The sequence below is a fragment of the Vicugna pacos genome, chromosome 12 (assembly GCF_048564905.1).
Source record: "Vicugna pacos chromosome 12, VicPac4, whole genome shotgun sequence".
In the NCBI taxonomy this organism is placed as follows: domain Eukaryota; kingdom Metazoa; phylum Chordata; class Mammalia; order Artiodactyla; family Camelidae; genus Vicugna; species Vicugna pacos.
The window spans coordinates 320,634-347,391 of record NC_132998.1 but is presented as its reverse complement, the minus strand read 5'-3'; the positions used below and the strand labels follow the sequence as shown (position 1 = coordinate 347,391).

The 26,758-nt window shown below is 41.8% G+C and overlaps 1 protein-coding gene and 1 long non-coding RNA gene across 2 annotated transcripts in view; one reads left to right on the top strand and one right to left on the bottom strand.

Moving 5' to 3' along the window:
* Window positions 1–26,758, bottom strand: part of LOC116277384 (uncharacterized) — a 62,567-nt gene that overhangs the window by 17,342 nt on the left and 18,467 nt on the right. The window contains exons 3-9 of the mRNA XM_072973833.1: window positions 26,099–26,227; window positions 25,444–25,533; window positions 23,517–23,644; window positions 21,569–21,709; window positions 2,128–2,262; window positions 737–758; window positions 106–194 (exon numbers count right to left, since the gene is read on the bottom strand). Coding sequence (XP_072829934.1) covers window positions 106–194; window positions 737–758; window positions 2,128–2,262; window positions 21,569–21,709; window positions 23,517–23,644; window positions 25,444–25,533; window positions 26,099–26,213 — 720 coding nt within the window. The 5' untranslated portion in view covers window positions 26,214–26,227. The remainder of the gene's footprint in view (window positions 1–105; window positions 195–736; window positions 759–2,127; window positions 2,263–21,568; window positions 21,710–23,516; window positions 23,645–25,443; window positions 25,534–26,098; window positions 26,228–26,758) is intronic.
* Window positions 5,549–6,080, top strand: LOC140700338 (uncharacterized). The gene is made up of 2 exons (XR_012078756.1): window positions 5,549–5,704; window positions 5,844–6,080. It is a non-coding gene; the product is annotated as an uncharacterized lncRNA (long non-coding RNA).

Sequence of the window (26,758 nt, the reverse complement as noted above, 5' to 3'; positions counted from 1 at the left end):
CATATGGACAGCAGGATGAAAGAAAAGAGAGCCAAAGAACTGAACTACCAGAGGGGGAAGGAACTGAAGGTGAAATCACAAAAAATATCAAAAGGACAATAATACCTTCGGCTCCCAAGCTGATAGATTTTCCTCAAGCTTTCTGTTTTCTTTCTCAACAGTCTTGATCTTCTCAGTTATCTGCTTTAAAGTAACTAAAAGGAGACAAATCAAGCTCTCATATTGGTAGGAAAACCCAGTAGAATCGAATTATCCCAATTAGCAGCAGAAACGTATCTGGCTGGCACTATGCGTGTAATTAACTTCTTAGCTTTAGTGTGGTCTCCCCTTGGCTGTGACACACATGCCTGGCTGCATCTGCATCCTTCCCTCAGTCTGAAGAGTCCTGACAGGCTGAAGCAGTGTTTCAGTGTCTTTCCTTTTCACCAAGGACCAGGTCAGGGCAGGTACTCACTCCAAACATTAGGCTCTTCTCTTCACCTGCTTCCTAAAGGTTTCTATGCAAAATTAAACTCATCCTAGTCTCCCTACTCCTCAGACTCTCCTGGTCTCTTATCTCAATAGATGCCAACTTCCTCTATGGTGTCATTTAGACACCATCCCAGGAGTAAAATTTTCAAGAGTTAAGAAGTCTGACATTAGAAGTCATTGTGTTTACTCTTAGTTGAATTAAAACCCACATCAAATCCTGATACTGAGAAAACATTACAAAGAAAAGTAGACCCTAGTATCTTACCTTGATACACTGGAGGCTTTACCTAGGAGAGGAAGAAACATTAAATTTGATGTCAAACTATATAATTAGTAAATACATAGTTTCTAGTAAACTAGCAAAACAGTAATCCATTGAATTTACAATTATCATTTTTGTTCAGCATTAACAATTCATATGATTAAAAATCAGGAAAAATCAGCATTTCCTACTTAAGGCAGGATCTTTCACTCACCATTTCTGATAGAGAGCACAATGGTAAATATCTTATTCTAGAACAAAAGATCTGTTAAAATTCTATTACACACCAATCTAATTTTCATAATGCATATTTATGTTTGATAACACTGAACTATTTTATTTTCATAATATGTTGTTGTAAATACACCAACGCATCATTTATCTGATTTTTTTTTTTTTTGGTCAAACCAAATATCCACACTGAAGTCCAGAACCTGGACTGCTGTATAACCTTCGAGAGAGAGAGGAGAAACTACAAGAAAAATAAAGGCAAAGTCTTTATACTAAGATACACCACTTCATTCAATGAAAGCTTTTCTGAAACCGTATACAGAGTTGACTGTCGAATCGATAAGCAATTGTAACATACAAGATCATAAGATTTGTCAAGAACACTAAAAACAAATGGACATCAAATGAGACATGAGACGAGAATGAAAGTGAGCAACGGCAGTAGTAAAAGCAAAAGCAGCAGCAGGACAGACAGCGACCATTGTCAAGAAGCAGGAAGTGCTTCCTGACTCAGACACGACTCATCATCTGAGGAATTACAGCTCAGTAAGATCCAGGCAGGACTCCACTGTAATACCATGTAAAGACACATTTTCCTGACCCTTAAAACATATTTCTTCATTCAAAACTTTAAGTGATGATCAGAGACTGAGGCCAGCCCCTAACCTTGCCAAGATATTGGAGTATCATCACAGTGTCGAAAATTCAGTGGCAATAACGTGGTTATGGAAGAATGCACCCATGGGGGGCAAACAAAATCGCAATGTTCCCTTAACTTCACACGTCACTCAGGGAACACTGAGCCTCCCTGTCCCTTGTCACCCAACACACAGGCAGGGGCAGGTGGGGAGAGATGGGCTCACCAAATACTTAATATTTTTGTTTCATTACTGAAGAAAAGGGTTTATAAATTGTCATTTTCTCATTACTACTTCTTATATTGTTGTCTTGCTCACTGAGTTCTTACTATAAAGATAGCATTTTGCAACAAATTTCCACTTCAATACTAATTTCTGTTCAAGTTAGTAATCTACAAGGAAACAAAGAAGAGGGTTGGACTCCTGGATTCTGGCCCAGGCAGGCAAATAAAATGTCCAGTGACTATAAAACTTCCTGTTAGGTGTGATTAAAAGGACACTGTCAGGTACTTTAGTAATACTCACAGCGAGGATGGTCCTCCAGATGAAAACGAGAAAATCAAAAACTCCCCAGAAGGCAGCAACAACAATAATAACCTTCCACAGAATTCCATAAACCTCAGGCCCAGAATGGAAAAGGGCAGACAGAGCGTGGATGACCTGAAATAATATTGGAGATAATGAGGAACCTCAAAGACATTCATAGTCTATCTGTCACAGAGAACCATCTTGAGAAACCCTCAACCACACCCTCAAGTAGCTCCTCAGAGAGGACAGAAGGGACACGAGTTCAAAAGGAGCAGGAGGACGCTCTTGGGAGTGTAGGTGTGTTTGCTGCCTTTGTTTGGTGGTAGTTTCATTGCTGTGTACACGTGTCAAGTATCAATAAACTGTATTCACTGGTGCTGATATTACATGTAAATACACCACACTAAAGCTGTAGAGAAAAGCCTGATCTACAAAATGTTAGAGATTTGACTTTGCTGACATACATTGCAAATATTTTAAAAATAGTTAACAGAACTCAACTTATGAATGTAGAAGCCAACTTGAAATTGAAAATCAGCACACACAAACCTACAGGGCATGGGAAGCCTACATTTCTATTATATGTTCATGAAGTACCTGGATAAATCCCTATGAAGTATCGCCAAAAATACACCCAAAGTGTATAGAAAAATAGCAATGAAAATACGTGTTAAAATACAGAGAGATATACAGAGATGTATTTGTATGTTTATAGATTGGACATGAGTGAGAAAGCAGACTTGCTCTCATAATAATGGCAAAATTACTATTCCAGCAAAAATTAATGATTTATTTTAGCTCAATTTTCTAAAAACTATGAAGGTTTTCTTTCAATGTTCACTTTGATTCTGAACCAGAGCACGTAATGTCAGACTTCTGAAATAAATAAGGATTTGTATAATTGATAATCTTGTATAATGTGATTAAAACTGTAAGAATGAAGTTGCATAAAAACAGAATTCAAAATAATCAGTACAAATAACTGACATGCATATTTCACAGTACTGCACCTACGTCCATTAACAGCCACCATGAAAATTAATTTGTATTTCTGGAATGTATGGTCACCAAAACAAAAGGCAAACACATAGTTTTGCAAAAACTTGATTTCTAAGTATTGTAGGAGGAGATAAATGCACAATGTAATTTGTATGACTCTAGACACCAAGCTTCCGTTTTGTGCAAATAAAACCTCTCTAGAAAGCAGCCTCTGAAGTCGGTAACGTCATTGTCAGCTGCTCTCACAGTTGAGGTCAGTAAAGTGTGTGCTAGTGCGAAACATGCAGTCTTTCAGTAGCCGCTGTCTGAGAGCAGTGGGTCTCAGCACAAAGGACAGACATGCAGATCAAAGGCACAAAGAGACAAACAGCATCTAGTCACTAACTCGTAAAACCCCCTCCGTCGCAGGCATGCTTGTCACACGCGGCACTGAGCGCTGGCGTCAGTAGCTGCCTCTTACCCAGATTCTACCCACCAGATTCTACCCACCAGGGCCAGTGGACTCAGGTCCTGTCAGCGGCCATGAGCAACGGAGGAAGAGGACAAGTTAGTTTATCTAAATGCTCAAAGCTGTGGTGGGAAAGAGGGCTTGACTAACCTGTGAGAACTCAGCCTCATTCCCTTTGAGGGAAAAAATCCCAACAAAGATGACCTAGAAACACCCTCCTTCGCGGGCTCAGAAGACACAGAACAGACTCTTCTTTGGGTGGAGTGTTCATGTGGCATGATTCTGCCTCAGTGCAAAGTGTTCCTGACACTCGATTTTTCCAGATCCCTAAGAATCTGGTGCACACCCATCAGAACAAACCCACTTAAGTCCATGGGGTGTTCTCAGTCTTTCTTTTTGGGGGTGTAGAGGTGCTTTTTCCTGAGAGAGTGAAAATTTCACAGTATGTACCTGAATTTTCTTTATATTTGGACAATTCTAAGGACACGTAGGACCCTTTCTGCTTTGGGGACTCACTCTGCACATGGACACTTCAGTAAAGAAAGGACGACAACTTGTCCACCTCCTGGTCATGTCGCTCCTAGGCATTTTCCCATTATAAACATCCCAGCAGGCTGCAGCCACTCATTTTCACATTGGCTGGGCTCTCAGGGCTCCCATCTGCCTAGTTGGACACAGAGTCCCTGGGGGCAGCCTCCAAGATGAGAAGGGAAGGGATGACTCAGAAGTTGCTAGAAGTCTAACAGAAATAAAAGCAAAAATAAACAAATGGGACCTAACTAAAGGAAACCATAAGCAAAACAAAAAGACAACCTACAAAATGGGATAAAATATTTGCAAAAGATGAGACTGACAAGAGCTTAATTCCAAGACTATATAAACAGCTCATACAACTTAAGAAAAAAAAAAAAAACCCAACCCAAAATTGGGCAGAAGACCTAAACAAGCAATTCTCCAGTGAAGACATACAAATGGCCAATAGACACATGATAAAATGCTCAATATCATTAATTATCAGAGAAATGCAAATCAAAACTACAATGAGGTATCACCTCACAACAGTCAGGATGTCCATCACTCAAAACGAGAAATGCTGGAGAGGCTGTGGAGAAAAGGGACCCTCCTACACTGCTGGTGGGAATGCAGTTTGGTGCAGCCACTGTGGAAAACAGTATGGAGATTCCTCAAAAGACTAAAACAGACTTACCATATGACCCAACAATCCCACTCCTGGGCATATATCCAGAGGGAGCCTTAATTCAAAAACATATATGCACCCCAATGTTCACAGCAGCACTATTTACAATAGCCAAGACATGGAAACAACCTAAATGTTCATCGACAGATGATGGGATAAAGAAGCTGTGGTATATTCATGTAATGGAATACTCAGCCACAAAAAATAATAAAATGATGCCATTGGCAGCAACATGGATGGACCTGGAGATTGTCATTCTAAGTCAAGTAGTCAGAAAGTAAAAGAAAAATACTATACCACTTACATGTGGAATATAAAAAAAAACACAAACAAACTTATTTACAAAACAAAAACAGATTCATAGACATAGAAAACAAACTTATGGTTACCAAAGGGGGAAAAAGGGTGGGAAGGGAAAAATTAGGAGTTTGAAATTCGCAGATAATAATCTAAAGTATATTAACAACTAGTTTATACTGTACAACACAGGGAACTATATTCAGTATCTTGTAGTAGTTTGATAAAAAAAAGAATATGAAAATAAATATATGTATGTTCCTATATGACTGAAGCATTCTGTTGTACACAAAATGTTGTAAACTGTTGACACAACATTGTAAACTGACTATACTTCAATAAAAATATTTTTTAAATTATAGGGCTATTGAATATTTTTGTTAATTAAAATTCCTGAAAAGAATACACTTCAAAGAAAAAAAAAGTTGCTAGAAGTTAAACCAGAAAGCACAGATGACACTTCACTGTTTAACAGACCAGCACCAACCCAATGCTGAGACACCACTGCTCCCAGATGTCACCACCAGGAAGGGCGCACACACAGGACAGCGCACCGCACGGGGACTGGGCCCCAACGTGCACAGCTTGAAGCAGGATCCTGACAAGCTTTCTGGGAGCATCTATGACTTCTAGTGAGTAAGAGTTTCTTACTTTTTAAAAAACAGCTTTACTGAGATATAATTCACACATTCCCCCATTTTAGGTATACAATTCAAAGGCTTTTAGTACATTCACATTTCCTTCTTTGACGCAATAAAATAACCATTTCAGGTTTCATCCTGTCAACTCTGCTGTGTTTGGTTCAAGAGGTCGTGACAGGACCCAGATCTTGATGAGGACACCGGTGGCCAGGGCCGCTCCAGGCTGGTCAAGAAACCTGCCCTGAGGGCCTTGGTCTGCACCAACGATGAGTTTCCACCAAGGACCCCGTGAGAAAGCAGTGATTTAACCACAGTGTGAAGGAGCCCAGGAAAAAGGAGGAAACCCAATGTCTGATGTTTACTCACAGATGTGTTTTCATATCCAAAATACTCCAGCATGTGGGGCCAGAACAGCAGCTTCATCACCTCCATGTTCTGGTCCTCTCAGGGCCCTGAGGTACCCAGGCAGGAGGTGGGGGGTGAGAGGGGAGGGGAAGGGAGGGATGGGGAGGGGAGGGGAGGGGAGGGGTTGGGGAGGGAGTGTGACAGGAAGAGGGGTTGGGGACTTGGGAGGGGAAGGGAGTCACAGAAAGGATGAGGGTCAGTCAAGCTCTTGAGGGGAGGAAGGAGGGTTCAGTCAAGGGAGCAGGTCAGGAAAACAAACGGCAGGTCAAGCGGACGCTCAGGAGCAGTTGGAAGGGACAAGACGCCTCCCTCCAAGCCTTCTCCTGTCTGAACGCTGCCTTGGCAATGCCTGTTGCTTTATACCCTCTCTCGACCAATCACTTGCCTCTGCCCCTGGTCCTCACAGTGGACATTCCGGGCGATGTCACTTTTAGAATGCTCCCCACTACCTGATCCCCCACCACTGCCATCCAACCCTGGGTCCTCTCTGCAAACTTTTCCAACCTTATGCTTTCTGGTCCTGCCCAATCCAGGTCCCCTGCCCCCTACTGCTGGGTGCTCCCTCCACTTCCTCCAAATTCCCAGGGTCTCCCATGGGCAGCAGCTGAAAAACGTGAGGGAAAGAATGACAGAACCAAGAGGAACCAACTGCACAGGCAGAGTGGGAGGTCTTCACTCCCCCTCACTCAGCATTGCATACAAAAGGCACACAGAATATCCACAAGACGGAGAAGATCTTAACAGCTCACCATCTTAATCACATCGCCACAGCCATATGGCCATCCTTACCTGTAGTACACTTGTAGATGACACATTAATTTTCAGTACATACGATACATGAATATAAATAAGCCCTACTACTTTTGCCAAAAATATATATAACTATAAATTATAATTATATATTGTCACACCCCCTACACTGCACTTGGGTGATTCACATACACCCAGATCCAAGGAGGCAGAAACTACCCAGGTGGGGCAGAAGCAAAATTGTGCTTTGGGGCAGTTCTGGCTGCGAGGGGGCCTGAGAAACCCTTCTGGGGCAGTGGGAAGACCTGGTGTCTAGATATGCGGGGGGTGTTCACTCAATCTAGAAATACTGAGCACACGGGGCCTGCCACTCAGAGAGACCCTCATTTCTGTCCCCATGAAGTGGCCCACTGCTGACAGTGAGGAAGGGATGAAGTGCCCGGGGTGGCTGCTGGAGTCCAATGAGAGGTCCTCACACTAATCTGGGGCTTTGGGCCCCAGCCCTGCCCCGCCAGCTGGCCCCAGGAACCCCAACTCCAGGCAAACGCACACAGATCCTAAAACGACCATCTACCCCCCGATCAGAAAAAAGATCAAAATATGTGCACACACCACCTACCACCACCACACTGACCACACACACAGGTCCCATGACAGCTTCTTGATACTTCAGTTCTGTGAGCCTCTGAAGTTCCCCTCACTTGTGCTCACCATCATCTAACAGAAAGAAGTCATAAACGGTACTTCGTCTGAGCCATTACAGCTCCTCTGGGAACTTACTTTCTATTATTGCAAGCCTCAGGAGAATATAAAGTTCACAATCGCAGATGGAGTTTTAGCTCAGTAGCTTTCATGGCTAAAGGGTTTCACAGACCACACAAAACTATTGGCTCTGCTTTGCTCATTCTGTGTTTTCTACACCAACTGAAATTTCCCTTTACATCTAGTCATTTTGGATTTCAATCAGCGGCCTGATAGAGCATTTTGTAGACAAAGTGTGACTGTTCCTACAGGTCACTGTCTATTGATGAGCATTTTATTCTTTAGACTTAAACAGTACAACTGACTTCCAACCTACGGCTTTCCGTGTAACTGGAGGAAGAGCAATAAAGCTTGTGCTGCCGTCACTCCCCAGTGCACTGCCAGACTCACAGCTTGTCCTGCTCACACTCTGACCGCCTCTAGTAAGTGTCTATCCAGAAAAACCAAGCCCACACATGTGGCTGTGACTCTATATGGTCAGCATGCCCACCTTCTCCATTTTTTTACTCTCAGTTGTCACCACTTCTCTGTTATTTGACCTAGAAATTGCCCTCCTCCCACCCCTACCCTGAGCATCTCAAGAGAATAACCTAAAAACTAAACTCTTCATGGCACAAAGTGTAATCTCACTGCTAGTAGCCATCAGGTTAGCCTATAAGGGAATTAAAAAGGATTAGAATGAATGTGTGATAATTAGTTGAAACAAAAACATTATCTTGACTCATAAAATAATTAACTTCATAACTATCAAATGGCATTAGTCTACATTACTATCATTTTGGCATTTACAGTGTCCTTTATAGATACTAATATGTAAATCACATTTAATACCCTCATTACTACGCTTAGATGGCACGATATCATCATTACTCATTACAGCAACTGTCACCATGCTCAGCACCCATTCTGCATCAGCTACCATAACACCTACTATCAGTGCTCCCCACCTGTGAGGCTGCACCAGGACGATCATTAGTAGCTGTGGGATCCAACGCCTATGGTACTGATTATGTACAAAGTCTTAACCTTCTTCAAGGCTAACACTCATTATTCTAAGCATATTAATACCATTAACATGATTATCAAAAATTTTATCTTCTGAATTACTACTACACCTTACAGCCTATTAACCAGCCTTGTCAGCTCATTCTTCCTGAATCAACTGAGTGACACTAGCCTTCACTTTTCACTAGCCTTCCTCTCTGTTAGTGCCTCTGCTTGCATCAGCAAGCTGTCTTCTTCCCCCAGCATACGTAGCCAGCCAACTTCATCTATCCCAGGAATCATTAACCCCCAGAACTATATCATGACAATGCTAATTTTACTACAAATATCCTTAGACTTTCATACTTCACACAACTCATCACATTCTATAATTTCATCAAAACAACATTAGTCAAAACCTTAATCATTTACTACTCACTGAGAAAATCAGACAAGATGATTAAATTCAGGACTTCATTTCTTTTTGTACGTACTACCTGGATCACTTCCACTTGTCACTGCACTAATTTTGATCCAGAACCTTACAGGTTCATTACATTTTATAATAATTCAATGCTAAACTCAAGCAGCATCCATTTGTTAATCTGGTGTTTCCCCATGACTGACGTGTAAGAGCGTTTTTGGTAAATATGAACCTTTAGGACCTGCTCCTTTGGTTACCAAGAGCACAACTGGAGTTCGCATTCCTGGACCCAGAGCACCTGCAGTCATGCTGCTCACACCAGGCAGCTGGGGCACATCACACATTATAACACTCAAGCCCTTGGAAAACCAGACAGCATGTCCTGTCCTTGTAACCATCTTTGTGAGGAATTATCACAACGAGCCCCATCTGTGCCAAACAGACTTACAACCACTCCCCGCAAGGCCCTCCACCAGCCACACACACTAGGAGATGTGGGCATCCGTGTACAGACAGCGTGAGGTCCTAGCAGTGCTCCAGCCCTGACAACCACCTGCACCTTACGTCATGGTCTGAACCATGCATCAGGCACCCAGGCACGGGGTCCAGCACTGGGACTATGAGCCCCCTCAGCTGGGTGAAAATCAGAGGGCTTGCTGGAGCGCTGTAAGAATCTGAGACTGCTCTTGAAGAGCTGTGCAGAGACTCACGGACTCCCCGTCACAGCAGGGACACAGCACGCTGAACACTGCCTGGGGCTCTGGCTGGCTTGCAGGGGTGGCTCAGGCAGGCCCCCTGGACTCCCCCAGGCTCCTGCTCCAGCTCTCCGTGTTCTGATGCTGCTCCGCACTTAGGCGGAGGCTCCCATTGCCAGTGAGAATGCACACCATGGGAGAAAGTGGCGCTGGCCTGGGTGTGGCCCTGCCTCTGAAAAGGCAGTTAGTCACGGCCAGCTAGAGTGTCCCCGCACACACTCTGCAGGGAACAGCACTAGCACCAGGGCAGAGCCTGCCATCCCCAGAACTCACTTTCCTGTGCATGCCTGAAGGGGTGGGGCCAGCTCAGGGCTGCGGCCACAATCTCTCTGGCCCTGATCCACCCTCTAGCTAAGGTGTGCACACTAGGGAAAAGGTAAAACCAGTACAGAAGGGCCACTGCAAGCCCTCAGGCCTCAGCTACATCCCAAACCAAAGCAGAAACTGCCATCACACCCAGGAGAACCCAACACCACAGAGATCCTGCTCTAGCCCCATAGGACCCTGTGCCACCCCTGACAGAGCTGTAACAGTCACTGAGCAGAGGAAAAGCCCCTGTTTTAACCTGAAACTGGCTCCAGTCCCTCTGACTCCAGCCCTGCCACCCCCATTGCAGGGGCTGCCAGCATTTCCCAGGGGAAGATGGCAGCCCAGGATCACTTCAGGTCCAACTCTTCCCAACAAACCCGTTGGGCAGAGAAGACTGCACAAGAGTGCTCTCACACAAGGACACACCTCTAATTCTGGGACAGGTAACTGTTTCACCTAGCTTCACAGAGATATATATGCAAGCTAAAATGAGAAGACACAGAAACATGTTTTAAGTAAAAGAATAAGAAAATAACCATAGTGAAAAGAGGTAAATAATGTACATGACAAAGAGGTCAAAGCAACTGTAATAAGAATAACTGCACTGGGAAAAAACAGATGAGCACAGGGAGAATTTTTAAAAAGAACTAGAAAATATAAAAAAGAACAAGTCAGAGAAGAACTGCAGGTAATACAGAAGATCAGGCAACACAGATGACCCATTAGCAATCCGGAAGATAGAATAATAAGAAACATCCAATCAGAAAAGCAGGAAGAAAAAGCATGTTACATGAGTCTAAAGGACTTCTGAGACAGCTCAAGCATAGTAACACTCACATTATGTCTCTCCTGCAGGGAGAGAAAGGCTGAGAAAACATTGGAAGAAATGATGGCTGAAAAATTCCCTGATCTGAAAAAGGAAACAGATATCCCAGGCACAGGAATCAGAGAGTCTCTAATGGGATCAGCTCAAACAGACCAACACCAAGACACATCATTACTCAGAAAGCAAAATTTAAAGATGACAGAATTCTAAAGGCAGCAAGAAAAGAGGAAAGTGTCACAGAAAAGGAAATCCCTCATGAGCCTATCAGCTGTTTTTACTGCACATATGTTTTCAATTTACATATATGCACTGTTCATTGTCGCTAAGAATGCTTAGAGCTTTAGCTTTTTAACCTTACATAGTTATTATTAAAGGAATAAAGCCAACCACAAAATAAGAATTAATTCAAAAAGATACACACACCCCACTATTAACAGCAGCACTATATTTACAATTGCGAAGACACAAAGCACCCCAAGTGCACAACAACAGATGAATGGATAAAGAAGATGTACCATTTATATGTAATGGAATACAACTCATCCATAAAACAGAAGGATACTTTGCCATTGGTAGCCTTTCATTCACTTTTTTTTTTTCTTTTCACTTCAAGAACCAGAATTTTATAACCGGCATAAACATTTCCACTGCATCAAAACCAACAAAATACCTAGAAATAAACTTAACCAAGGAGGTTACCTATACTCTGAAAACTGCCAAAACACTGATGAAGTAAACTGAAGATGACACAAAGAAATGGAGATATCTTTTGCTCTTGGATTGGAAGCATCAACACTATCAAAATGGCCACACTACCCAAAGCAGTCTATAGATCCTGTGCAACCTCTGTCAAAACACTCACAACGTTTTTCACAGAACTAGAACAAACAATCCCACAATTTATAGGGAACCACAAAGACCCCAAACAGCCACAGCAATCTTATGTCCTTTTCCCCCCTCTCGCTCTTCTTTTTGTTCTCTTTTCTTGTCGTTTGATGAGTAGAGAATGCCCTTTAACATTTCCTGTAAAGCTGGCTTAGTGGTGCTGAATCCTTTTAGCTTTTGTTCATCTGTGAAGCTTATGATTTCTCCATCAAATCTGAACAAGAGCCTTGCTGGATAGAGTATTCTCGGCTGTAAGTTTTTCTCTTTCATCACTTCAAATACGTTGTGCCACTCACTTCCTTCTGGCCTGTAGAGTTTCTGCTGAGAAATCAGCTGATAACCTCACGGGAGCTCCCTTGTGTGTCGTTTTGTTGCTTTTCTCTTGCTAATTTTAATATTTTCTCCTCATCCTTAACTGTTGTCAGTTTGATGACCATGTGCCTTGGTGTGTTCCTCTACGGGCTGATCCTGTGTGGTACTCTCTGTGCTTCCCGGACTTGGGCGACATTTCCTTTCCCAAGTTGGGAAAGTTCTTGGTTATTATCTCTCCAAAAATTTTCTCAGGTCCTTTCTCTCTTTACTTTCTGGGCCTCCTATAATGTGAGTATTAGAGCACTTCATGATGTCCCAGAGTTCTCTTGAACTATCCTCATTTCTTTTCATTCTCATTTCTTTTTTCTCTGTAGTAGTGATTTCCACTAACCTGTCGCCTAGCTCACTGATCTATTCTTCTGCCGCATTTAGTCTGTTCTGGGTTCCTTCTAGTGTGTTATTCACTTCAGTGATCTTATTCAATTCTGTTTGGGTATTCTTTGTATTTTCCAACTCTGTTAAAAACTTCATTCTGTGCATCTATACTCCCCTTGAGTTCTCTAAACATCTTCACCATCATTACTTAAAACTCTCAGATAAATTGCCCATCTCCTCACATTATTTCTTTTTCTGGGATTTTATCTTGTGCCTTGACCTGGGAGATATTCTCCTGCCGCCTCATTTTGTCTTTCTATCTGTATTTTTTTAGGTAGGTTAGTTATGTTTCTCAACCTTGGAGAAGTGGCCCTCTGTGGGAGATATCCTATGTGTTTGAGGAGTACACTCCTCTCTTGTCACCCAAGGGCCAGGGTCCAGCCAGTCCCAGTGTAGAATCTGCTTTGTGTTTGTGGGCTCCTTCCACAGGCTGTGGGATTGTTGTTTTCTTATTTCTGGTATCTGCCCCTGCTAGAGGAAGCTGGACTAGAAGCTTATGCAGGTTTCCTGGCAGGAGGAGCCGGGGCCTGCCCACTGCTGGGTGAAGCCTGTTCCTGGACCTCTGGTGGGTAGGGCTGTGTATAGAGGTGTACTTGTCTCAGAAAGTCCACTGATGCGTAGGGTTGTGTTCCCACCCAGTATGTTTGGCCTGAGGCTTCGCTACAGGCTGTTGGGTGGGGCTACGTTTTGGTGCTAATGATCCAATCAAAATGTCAACTTCCAAGAAAGCTCATACAGATGAACATGCCCAGAATGTCAGCCATCAGCTTTTACGCCCCCTGGGTGAGCCACAGCCTTCCTCTATGTCCCCAGGAGACCTTCCAAAGCAAGCAGGCAGGTCTGGTCCAGGTTCCTATGAAATCACTGCCTCTGCCCTTGAACCTGGTGCACATGAGATTGTGTGTATGCTTCCCAAGACAATGAAGTCTCTGTCTCCCCCAGTCCCATGGGGCTCCTAGAGCTAAGCCCTGCTGGCCTTCAAAACCAGATGTCCCGGGGTCTGCTTCTCCTCTCAATGCCGGGACTTCGGGGTGGGAAGCCTGACATGGGGCTTAGAACTCTTTCCTGTGGGAGGGTCTTTGTGATTTATTCTTCAGCTTGTGGATAAGCCCACCCCAGGGGGTATGGGGCCTCATTGTATCATAAGGATGCCCCTCCTACCATCCTGCTGTGGTTCCCTCATTATGTTTCCAGTTGAAGATCTTTTTTGCTAGGTTCTACTCTTTTTTTCAATGCTTGTTTAGCAGTCAGTTGTGGTTTCACTGTAGTCACGAGGAGAGGTGAGCTCATGGAAGCCTTTCAGCTGGTTTTCAGCAGTCATTGCAGGCCAGAAGGAATAGCCATGATATATTCCAAGTACTCAAAGGGAAAAACCTAGAATCTAGGTCACCTAACTCAGCAAAGTTATTAATCACAATTAAAAGACAGTTAAAGAGCTTCTCAGATAAGCAAAAACTGAGAGTTCATCAATGCTAAACTGACCTTACAAGAAGTAATAAAAGGTTTTCTTAGCCACTGCGGAAAACAGTATGGAGATTCCTCGAAAGACTAGGAATAGACTTACCACATGACCCAGTCATTCTGCTCCTGGGCATATACCCAGGAGGAACCTTACTTCAAAAAGACACCTGCACCCCAATGTTCATAGCAGCACTATTTACAATAGCCAAGACATCAAAACAGCCTAAATTTCCATCAACAGATGACTGGATAAAGAAGATGTGGTATATTTATACAACGGAAAACTATTCAGCCATAAAAATCGACAACATAACGCCATTTGCAGCAACACGGATGTTCTGGAGAATGTCATTCTAAGTGAAGTAATCCAGAAAGGGAAAGAAAAATACCATGTGAGATTGCTCATATGTGGAATCTAAACAAACAAACAAACAAAACAAAAACATAAACAAAAACAAAACATAAATACAAAACAGAAACAGACCCATAGACATAGAATGTAAACTTGTGGTTGCCAAGGGGGTGGGGGGTGGGAAGGGACAGACTGGGATTTCAAAATGTAGAATAGATAAACAAGATTATACTGTATAGCACAGGGAAATATATACAAGATCTGGTGGTAGCTCACAGTGAAAAAAAATGTGACAATGAATGTATGTATGTTCATGTATAACTGAAAAATTGTGCTCTACACTGGAACTTGACACAGCATTGTAAAATGACTATTACTCAATAAAAAAGGTTTAAAAAAAAGCAATAAAAGATTTTCTTTATGTGAAAAAGAACAAGAAATAAGAACTTGTGTGAAGGGGGAAGTCTCACTTTAAGGGGGAAGTCTCACTTTAAAGGCAAAAATGGAGAAATGGCTGTGAATCAACCACTTAAATAAGCCACTACAAAGACTAAAACACAAAAATTGTAAAACAAAACAAAACAAAACAAAAAACCCTGTAATTACAGTAAACACTTATACGACGCACATGAGGATGTAAAAAATAAAATCAAAACCAAAAAAACAAAGAGGGGGGAGTAAAACAGTAGACCTTTTAGAAATTATATGACCTTAAATTATAATTACTTAAAAACAATCAGATACGCAAAAACAAGTGAGAGAAACACAACTATAACAATAAAGAAAAATCAACTAACCATAAGGGAAAAGTATAAAACAAGAAGGACAGAGAACTACAAAAACATTCGGCAAGGTGGCAGGATACATTAACACGCACAAATCAGTGGCATTTCTTTACACTAACAATGAAATAGTAGGAAAAGAAAGTAAAGAAACCTCCCTTTTAAAATCACATCCAAAACAATAAAATATTTAGGAATAAATATGACCAAGCAGCTGAAACACTTATACATGGAGAACAACAAAACATTGATTAAAGAAATTAGAGATGACTTAAAGAAATGGAAAGATACCCTATACTTTTGGATTGGAAGAATTAATATTGTTAAAATGGCCATACTGCCTAAGGCAATCTACAGATTTAATGTGATCCCTATCAAGTTACCCAGGACATTTTTTTTTACAAAACTAGAACAAATAATCCTAAAATTTATATAGAATCATAAAAGATGCAGAATTACCAAAGCAATACTGAAGAAAAATAGTGAAGCTGGGGGAATAACCCTCCCAAACATCAGACAATACTGCAGAGCTACAGTAATAAAAACTGTGGTACTGGCATGAAAACAGACATATGGATCAATAGAACAGAATAGAGAGCCCAGAAATAAACACACAGACCTACAGTTAAATTAATCTTTGGCAAAGGAGGCAGGAATATACAATGGAGAAAAGACAGTCTCTTCAGCAAGTGGTGTTGGGAAAACTGTACAGCAGCATGTAACCAATGAAGTTAGGACACTCCCTCATACCATACACAAAAATAAACTCAAAACGGCTTAAAGATTTATTTTATTTTTTAAACATTTCTTTATTGATTTATAATCATTTTACAATGTTGTGTCAAATTCCAGTGTTCAGCACAACTTTTCAGTCATACATGGACATATGAACACTCATTGTCACATTTTTTTCTCTGTGAGCTACCATAAGATTTTGTGTATATTTCCCTGTGCTATACAGTATAATCTTGTTTATCTATTCTACAGCTTTGAAATCCCATTCTATCCCTTCCCACCCTCCGTCCCCCTGGCAACAAGTCTGTATTCTATGTCTATGAGTCTATTTCTGTCTTGTATTTATGCTTTGTTTTTTTGGTTTATTTGTTTGTTTTTGTTTTTTAGATTCCACATATGAGCGATTTCATATGGTATTTTTCTTTCTCTTTCTGGCTTACTTCACTTAGAATGACATTCTCCAGGAGCTTCCATGTTGCTGGAAATGGTGTTATGTTGTTGGTTTTTATGGCTGAGTAGCATTCCATTGTATAAATATACCACTTCTTTATTCAGTCACCTGTTGATGGGACATTTACACTGTTTCCATGTTTTAGCTATTGTAAATAGTGCTGCTATGAACATTGAGGTGCAGGTGTCATCCTGAAGTAGGGTTCCTTCTGGATATAAGCCTAGGAGTGGGATTCCTGGGCCATATGGTAAGTCTATTCCTAGTCTCTTGAGGAATCTCCACACTGTTTTCCATAGTAGCTGCACCAACCTGCATTCCCACCAGCAGTGTAGGAGGGTTCCCCTTTCTCCACAGCCTCTCCAGCATTTGTCATTTGTGGATTTTTGAATGACGGCCATTCTGACTGGTGTGAGGTGCTACCTCATTGTAGTTTTGATTTGCATTTCTCTGATAATTAGTGATATTGAGCATTTTTTCATGTGCCTTTTGATCATTTGTATGTCTTCCTTGGAGAATTGCTTGTTTAGGTCTTCTGCCCATTTTTGGATTAGGTTGTTTATTTTTTTCTTATTGAGTTGTATGCGCTGCTTATATATTCTGGAGATCAAGCCTTTGTTGGTTTCATTTGCAAAAATTTTCTCCCATTCTGCAGGTTGTCTTTTTGTTTTAGTTACGGTTTCCTTTGCTGTGCAGAAGCATGTAAGTTTCATTAGGTCCCATTTGTTTATTCTTGCTTTTATTTCTTCTAGGAGAAAATTTTTGAGATGTATGTCAGATAATGTTTTGCCTATGTTTCCCAAGATTTAAATATAAGATATGATACCATAAAACTCCTAGAAGAGAACATAGACAAAACATTCTGACATAAATTGTAGCAATGTGTTCTTAGATCAGTCTCCCAAGGCAAGAAATAAAAGCACAAAAAAACAGATGGGACCTAATCAAACTTACAAGTTTTTTTGCACAGCAAAGCAAACCATAAAGAAAATGAAAAGATAAACTATGAAACTGAAGAAAATGTTTTCAATCAATGTGACCAAAAAGGGCTTAATTTCCAAAATATACAAATAGCACATAAAACTCAGTAACAACAAATGACACAAACCCCTAAACAGGCTGAAGGCCTAAACAGTCATTTCTCCAAAGAAAACTACAAATGGCCAACAGGCACATGAGAAGATGCTCAACATTGGTAATTATTACAGAGATTCACATCAAAACTACAATGAGGTATCACCTCACATGAGTCAGAATGGCCATCATCAAAATGTCTACAAGTAACAAATGCTGGAGATATTGGGCAAAGGGAACCAACCTACACTGTTAGTGGGACTATAAATTGGTACAACTGCTATGGAAAACAGAATGGAAGTTCCTTAAAAAACTAAAAGTAGAGCTACCATGTGATCTAACAATCCCATTCCTGGGCTTATCCAGAGAAAACACTAAATTAAAAACATACATGCTTCCCAATGTTCAAGCAGCAGTATTTCCAATAGCCAAGACATGGAAACAACCTAAATGTCCCTTGTCAGATAAATAGATGAAGAAGTGTTTTATATATACATGTATTTTATACATACACACACTAGAATACTACTCAGCCATAAAAAAGAATGAAATGATACTATTTGCAGCAACATGCATGGACCTAGAGATTATACTAACTTCGTTAGAGAAAGACAAACACCATATGATACCATTTCTATGTTGAATTTAAAATATGCCACAAGTGAACTTATTTAGAAAACATAGACTCACAGACATAAAAAACAAACTTATGATTACCAAGTGGAAAGCAGGAAGGGGGATAAATTAGACATCTGGGATGAGCAGTTACAAATACTATAGATAGAAACTATCACATATAAAATAAATAAAAAACAAGGTCCTACTGCATAGCACAGGGAAATTTTTTTCAATATCCTGTGATAAACCATAATGAAAAAGAATATGAAAAGGAGTATATATATATGTATATACAAACTAAGGGACTATGCTGTATATATTCAAACAAAATAGTATTATATGAATTAAGCCATTATGTAAACATATTAGAATAATAGTAGACTATATTAGGAAATGCAATACTGGCCAAGATTCAAAAATAAATATAAATTATCAGAAAAGCACAATGAGAATATAATGATTAACTAGGATAAACGTAAAAAGGTATTTAATAAAATTCATTGACTAGTCATGAAAATAACTCCTAGCAAAACTGTAAAAGAGAGCAACTTCCATTACAAAGTGAAAACAACCACAACAATATGGTGTTGGCTTGGAAACAGACACGTATATCAATGGAACAGAATAAAGCTCATAAATAAACCCGTGTATATATCATGAATAATTTATGACAAGGGAGCCAAGAATATACAATGGGGAAAGGACAATTTCTTCACTAAACAGTGTGGGGAATCCTGTATAGCTACATGCACAAGTATGAAAATGGACCCCTATCTTGACAAAAGTCAACTCAAAATGCATGAAGGACTTGAATGTTAAGACCTGAAACCATAAAAGTACTGTAAGAAATCATAGGCAGTAATCTCCTTGACATCAGTCTTGGTGGTGCATTTTTGGATCTGATGCCAAAAGCAAAGGAAGCAAAATTAAAAATAAGCAAGCAGGATTACATCAAGCTTAAGATCTTCCACACAGGAAAGGAAATTAACAATAGCATGGAAAGGTACCTTACTGAATGGGAGAAAAGAACTGCAAATAATGTAACTGAAAGGGGCTGATATACAAAATATATAAAGAACTCCTACAACTCAATAACAATAACACAGAAACCCCAATCTGATTAAAACATGAAAAGGATCAGTATCCCTAGTCATCAGGAAAACAGAAATCAGTACCACAACAAGGTATCACCTCACATGTGTTAGGACGGCAATTATCAAAAAGACAAGACATAACAAGTGTTGACAAGACACAGAGAAAAGGGAAACCTGTGACTGCTGGGAGCGTGAATTAATGAAGCCACAATGTGAAACAACATGGAAGGTTCCCAAAATATTAAAAAACAGGGCTACTATATGATCCAGCAATCCCACTCTTACTTATCTGAAAGAAATGAAAACACTAATTGGAGAGGTCTGCATCTCCATCTTCGCTGCAGCATTAATTACAATAATCAAGATACGGAAACAACTGAAGTGTCCATCACACGATGAACAAAGAAAATCTGGCATGCACTGCATGCATGTATCTAACAAAATACCACTAAGTCATTAAAAAGAATGAAATCTTGCTATTTGTACCAACATGGATTGGCCCTGAGAGCATTATGACAAACGAAATAAATCAGACAGATAAACATGCATGATTTCACTTACAGGTGGAAACTAAGTAAGACAAACCCACAAACGAGCTCATAGATACCGAGAACAGACTGGTGGATGCAAGGTGTGGGGAGGAGGAGGGGGCAACACTGCTGAATGGGGTCAAAGGATACAAACTTCCATTTACAAAATAAATAACACAGGGTCATGACACACACACAACCTAGTGACTAAGTAACACGACCACACAAAATATCTGATGTTACTAACGGAGTAGAGTCTTATCACAAGAAAAAGCATGTGAATATAAATAATGATCAAAGTTAGCTAAACGTACTGTAGTAATCATTTCATTATATATATAAAAATATCAAATCATTATGTTGTTTGCCATAACCTAATATATAGTTATATGTCTACTATATCTCAATAAAAACAAAATGACTATGCAATTTGGGATAATGTGAAAATTTAGCAACAATGACAACAATAATAGTAACCCTTGGCACTTCCTTTGGTGATCATTATACTAAGGGTTGAATTCACTTTATCTCACTTACAAGACAATCAACTGTAAAAAGACCTCTATCACAGATAATTTTATAGAGAATGAAACTGTGGCTTGGAGAAGTTAAGCAATTTTCCCAAGACAGCCAGTGGCAGAGCCAGGTCTCAGACCCGTCTTTCAAGTAGCTAAAACTTGAAACCAGAACAAAAGCACACAGACTGATTTTCACCCTACTAGACCATGTCTTACTACCTAATCACTTCTGGTCCTGGCCACTTCAAGTCTCTGAACTTCAATTTTCAGTTATATATAAAACTTAGAATATGAAAACCTGCGTTTCCTATCCTGCAAAGTTGTATTGAGAAAGAACAGGGTTAACGATGCTTTGAAAACTGTAATAAGATGAATAAACACAAGGAAGACAGGCAGTGGTCACAGCATAGCAGAAGCATCAGCCACAGAAGCCACAGTAACAGCATCAACACAAGTTAGCTCTGGTCTCTGCATAAGATAAAATGCAGACACCCCACTGTTCTTAGGCATCTTCCTGCTAAATAAAAACAGCTAAATGAAGCTTAAATGAAGAACAGCACATCCAGAATCAGCTCATTAAAAGTGTTGAGGGTTTGATGCATGTGTTTGTTTTGTTTTGCTACATAAAGGAAGGCTGCTATCATTAACTCTGAGCAACTGTCTAATATCACATTTGAAAAAATGCTTCAAGCTTCATGGGGCCTGGCCTGGCCACCCTGCAGGGGCCACGAGGTCTCCCCAGCCAGGCTGCGGGGCGCTGTGCATAGGCCAGCAGGGGCCCAACATCGGCCTCCCTGTGCAGCTAGCACTCGCACCACACTGCCCCTGGTTAGATGTCCCCTGCCTCTGAGCCCAGCGGCTCTGGGTAATAGAAATTCTAAAAATAAGTCTTCAAATCAATGTAAGAAAACACAAAGAACCAACAGGGAAGTAAGCAGGCACTGTGAAGAAAAATAATCCCAGGAGGCTGACAGACCTCCTGAAAGGCAACTCCCCTGACGCAGGGCCGGGTGAGAGGATCCCAGCAGGGCCCCAAGACAGGAGGCCAGGAGGCAGGACCACCAGGGAGGTGACAGTGACCCCTGCTGTGGGGAAGGTCCTGGGTTCAGGACTTCCACTGGGGGCTCCAGGTCTCCTACCTCAGTCTTGGTCCCCACTGCACTGCCAAGCACAGCCCTACGTCACCACCCCCAAGCTGGGGAGGATTCTGATTGGACAGGTCAGAGAAACCATACAAAATGTGACTGTCACACAAGAGACACAGGACACTGTCAGTGTCACACAAGAAGATTGGGCTCAACAGTCATCACAGCACTTCTAAAGAAGAAATCTTAATTTCACCCTCCAACCAGGCAACAGGTTACAAAATGCTCAAATGAACAAATATCAGACTCACATATTCATCGACTGGGTCACCAACGGTGGGAGAAAATATGATCCTGTGCTGCTGAACTGGCCCATCAGCGTGATCCCAGGGTACGGAGAGGCTGTTGGTTGTCTCCCCAAAGACTCGGATTCCTTGGTCCACTTCATGGTCCTAAATAAATAAACACAATAGAGTTAGTGGCCTGTCTGTGAGCATGGTGGACATGGGGGTGGAGGGAGGGGTATAAAAAACTGTACGCAGGTCAGAGTAACTGCACCCAGGGGTTTCACCACTCTCTGGGGTGTTTCCTCCCTTGTGATAAAATCCGCATCTCCTACCTTTCTCACGTGGACCCATAAACAGTAGAAAGTGCTCCATTCAGAGCTACGGTTACATGCTGAACTTCCCTAGAAAGAGACTAGGCTGGAACCTAAATGCACAGACTGGGAGAGAAAGGGATTAACTACTCTGACTACTTCCTGTTGAATGAAACAGAGAGGCTGAGCCCTCACGTTTCAAAAGTGCCCAGTTGGTGAGAAGACTCAATGCAGGGCAAAAGGAGGGAAGAAACCTCTCCTTAACTCAGGTCCCAGATGAGAAAATGGCCAACGACACTCAACTCAGCCCAGAGGGCCTTCAGCCTGAATGTGAACATGGGAGACCTGGGCAGAAGTGGGTGCCAGGCCTCCCCTCACCTGCGCAAGGTGGAGGCAGTTCTCAGCACCCCTCCCTCACCTGCCCAGCCTTCCTCACTGAGTCACAAGGGAACTGGGTGGAAAGGATTTCACCCTTATGTGTTTGGCCCTGGCCGAGGCTGGGATTCCCTTCTCTATCCGAGTGGAGCGCAAGGATGTTCACAGAACAGGGTGTGTCTGGAATCAGCTGCTCCAAGTGCCCCATGCAGGTGTTTCCTGGCACCACAATCTGGAGGGGGAGGACATGACAAATTCTGTCTGATGACAACCCAAATGCTTACCGAGCCTCTTATTAGTCAACATAATAACATTTATAGCAAAGGGCTGAGCCCAGACACACCAGAAGCCAACCTCTCTGCTACCTCATGATATCCACCCAGGCCACAGCGTTAGATGCACTTTACCCTCGGAAATTCCCTCTCCACTAAATGTTACTTCACACTTGACCCTTAGCAACCTCAACGACCTCCCATTTAGGCTCTTGGGGAAGGTTCTCACATACAACATTCAGGGTTTACGATAGTGACCCCAAAGCATCCCGAATGTCAGAGACACGTACACATAAGGTACACTACTCAGGGAGAGATTTTTCTATTAAAATGGAGAGCTTCTCCATGCGATGGCTAAGGGCAGTGTTGTCTGAACACGCCCTGCCACACACAAGGGTGCAAATCAACACTGGAGCAGGCTCAATGGCTGTTTATCTTTGTTCACGGTCCCTGCTTCTTCTTGTAAAGTCTCGTAAATTTACTTTCCCTCACATGTTCTGATACTCTCCCTACTCAAATTAGTAATTTCTGCTCTACTATTAATCCACTTAGAAAATGGAATAGTACCAAGATAGATGGGAAATCTGTTAAGAGCCAATGAAGGCAAACTCAGGTAGGTTCGAAACAAAGATATGTGTGTTACAATGAAAGCCCGTACTGACAAGGTCTATCAATGACTTGCATTTACTACTGGGGTTTTTTAACCTATATAGCTAATTTGCATTTTCCCCAAATTCATTTTTGCTTACTAACCTTACAGTTAGTTAATACCCTTACGATTTAATTCATCAAAAGCAATCAGTTAAGCATTGTACGTGAGCATGTTTGTGGCCTGCGTTCTCACAGGCTGCCAAGCATGACACAAACATGAGACTAAGTTCATCAGGAAATGAGTGTGCATGTGACCCAGGGCCACACCAACTGACCTACTGTCCTGCACCAGCAACTGAAGCAGGAGGTGCCGTAAAATCTACAAAATTCTTCTGCCAGCTCTGAGATGACAACAGTACTTACAGGTTCTAGGGGCCTCGTGCCAGCCAGGGGAGTGCACACAGCGCGGTGCTGCGGCACCGGCCAGGGGCGGGGTCCAGAGAACAGCCCGGCTGTTTGGCATCGGACGTTTCTGGCCAGTCTTCTCACCACTGAGGAAAGAAAAGCCAACACACATTTCTTACGTCTATTTACATGTGTCGAGCTTTTATTATCACATCTCCTAAACTTCCACTCTGCAACAGGATAAAATACTGTCCTCCTTAAACTTTGAATTATCTACACACAAAAGCAGATTAAAACCCTCCAAACCCAAATTTAGCCAAACTTAGCCAACTAGGGCCTGTAGACAGAAGCTAAGTTGTTGCCAATAAAAACAAGGGAGTAAGAGTAGTAGTACTGGGTTAGCCAGAAAAGGACAAGGGACAAGGGCAAGGGCAAGAAATTGGAAAAGCAGCTTCAGCTTTCCAGCACAGGTCATGGAGACAGAGACCAGAGGATTCTACCATCTCCACCTCCAAATGAGAACTGACAACACCAAGGACGCCCATCTAACTCTGGCAGCTAGGTTAGCCGGTTTCAATCATTCATTTCTTCTCATTCAACAGACACGGAATGTCTTCTGTGATTCAAAGAAAAGGCAAACACAGGGAGAAGTCAAAGATACACTCAGTTCTCAATTAACTGCCCCAAAAGGGACTTAGAAAGACATGCAAATTAAATCCATTTATTACCTCCAAACTCCAGTTTAGCAATAACATCATTTTTCTAGACCACTAATCCTTGGCCAAAAGAAGTCATCCACACTTGTTTTCTTTAAGCCATCAGCACCTATGTTTTTAAGCCAAAAAAATATTTAGAGGTATGCACCAAAGCCTTTAAACAATACTACAAAAAATTGTAAAACCACTATAAACTGGTTTCTCAAAATGCTAATAGCAAATGAAAGCACACAGATTTTCAAAGCCAAAAAGCACTTCATCAGCAGAGACATGTGCTATCAAGTAACGTGACCAACAGATTTCAACAACTGACACTGAAAGCCAGTGACAAAACACTGCTTCACACAGATTTATCAAGCACAAAGCAAAGCTCATGAACTTTTTGTCAGTGACAGAGAATACTGGTAACTGTATACACACTTAAGAATCCTGAAGTTATCATTTCAGAAGAATGTCATACATTTTTATTTCATACACTAAAATATAACAACTGGTGGAGTTGGGTAAACTATGGGTAACTGTTACATTTTTATTCCATCATAATGAATTCCCCAAATTTTCTTTACACTTTAAACTTTACTAAAAAGCAAAATGCATCATGAAAATGCTAAATTTTTCTGCCTTCTTACTTCCATGTCCTTCCAGTGTCTGGTGTACGCCCTCCATCGCCCTCAGGATAAAGGGGAACTACCGTAATGGTGTAAGGGGCATCCGGCTGCAGATTCCTAAGAATGGCATCATTGGGATTCCTAGGGATTGGCACCTAAAGATTTTAATAAAATGTAAAGTACTTGATTTGAAAACCTTGTATGAGAAATAATACTCTGAAGAACAAAATACTCAAAATATTAACTCAAGACCAAGTCAAGAAGCAGGTTCTGTAATACTGGGAGCTAAGGATGTGCCCCATACAAACTGTGGTAAGAGCTGATGAAGACTTACCTGCACATGCCCTCGCTCCTTCTTGAAAAGTCCCTGGAATGATTCAGCTCCTCAGCCCCAGTCTCCTGAAAGCCCCCATCACCCAGGCTCTAAGGCCTGAACCAACTACCTTCCTTCACGTTCTACTGAAGGAACATGAACTGGTTCAGCCCTACGGTAAGCTGGTTAACTCTTGATCGCCACTTTGCAATCTACAGCTGAAACTAATACGCACTCTTCCCTATAGGAACTAATGACCAGTTCCTCCGGACCACCTGCTGTGGGTTCACAGAAGAGCTTGTACTGACCAGGATTTTCCTCCGCGTGGTCCCAGAGAAAGTGCAAAGTGCTGGTGGCAGGGCCATGAACTCTGCGGTTCCTCACGGTAGTCAAAGGTTCTGAAAGGCACAGAAAGCACATCACATGTGACCCTAACAACCCAGCACACATGAAGCCCAGGTTTACTGAGGGGTCCTGGGAATCCTACAGCAGGACCCCTATAGTAGGCACTCCACAAATATCTGTTGAAGTAGTGAATAAAGGAAAAAAGGTCTGGGATCATCTGGTACATGTCTCATCCCTCCACAAGGTATTGTGGCCTCATAGCATTGTCTGTGTTATCCTAGAAAGTAATAAACACCTTTCTCTAAGACCAGAGACAGGTAACTTCAGTAAGGATATTAAAAACAATTTAGATCTTGGGGGGAGGGTATAGCTCAGGGGTAGTGTATGCTTAGTGTGCACGAAGTCCTGGGTTCAACCCCCAGTATCTCCATTAAAAACAAGTAAGTAAAACCTAATTACCCCAACCCCCAACAGAGTCAAAAAAAAAAAAAGAGCATTATTAACATGCATTTTTAAAGATTAACAAAACTCTGTGTCACCTCAGTGTTTCCACTGGAAGATGTGATTCCATCCCCATGATGGTTACTAAAACAGCTACAGGAGTCCAGGTTCACTTACTGGTCTCGCCTCTTCCCATTATCCGACCTCCTTCCACATCAGGATGCAGGGAGGACAGGGTGATGGTGTAAGGAGCAATGGGCTTCAGCTTCTGCAGGACCACACGTTCTATCATCCGCCTATCCTGGTCTGGAGTAAAACAGGGATAAGCGTCAGCTTTGCTCTCTCCAGCTCACTCATCTAATAGAAAAAGCTCTAAGGGGGAGTTGTTTGAGAACTTTGCTAAGATCTGGAAATGCGTTCCAACATTAAAGTGTAAAATGTATCTTACGGGATCATTTTAAATGTAAACTAGGCCCCTAACATCATAAAAAGGATTTTAAGCCTTAAACTGGTGACCTTAAAAAGATATTCCAACTGGCAAGCAGCCAGCACTGCGAAATTTCATCCATAATACGTCTCACAGATCTCTTCCCTAAAAAGGCATTAGTCCTAAGTGAGCTGCAAAGGACCTTGAAAACACAGCAAAGAACTGCATAATAGTAGAGGGCATTCAGTACTATTCTCACCTTTTTACAGATGGTTTTTACTTGCTGTAGAAGCACACTAAAATGATTCAGCAAAACATTTAAAGCTTTTTGGTTTCCCCCTCCAAAACTGCTCCTAAACCAGCATTAGCTGTGCAGACTACGTGATGGGACCCCCTGCCAGGCCACACTC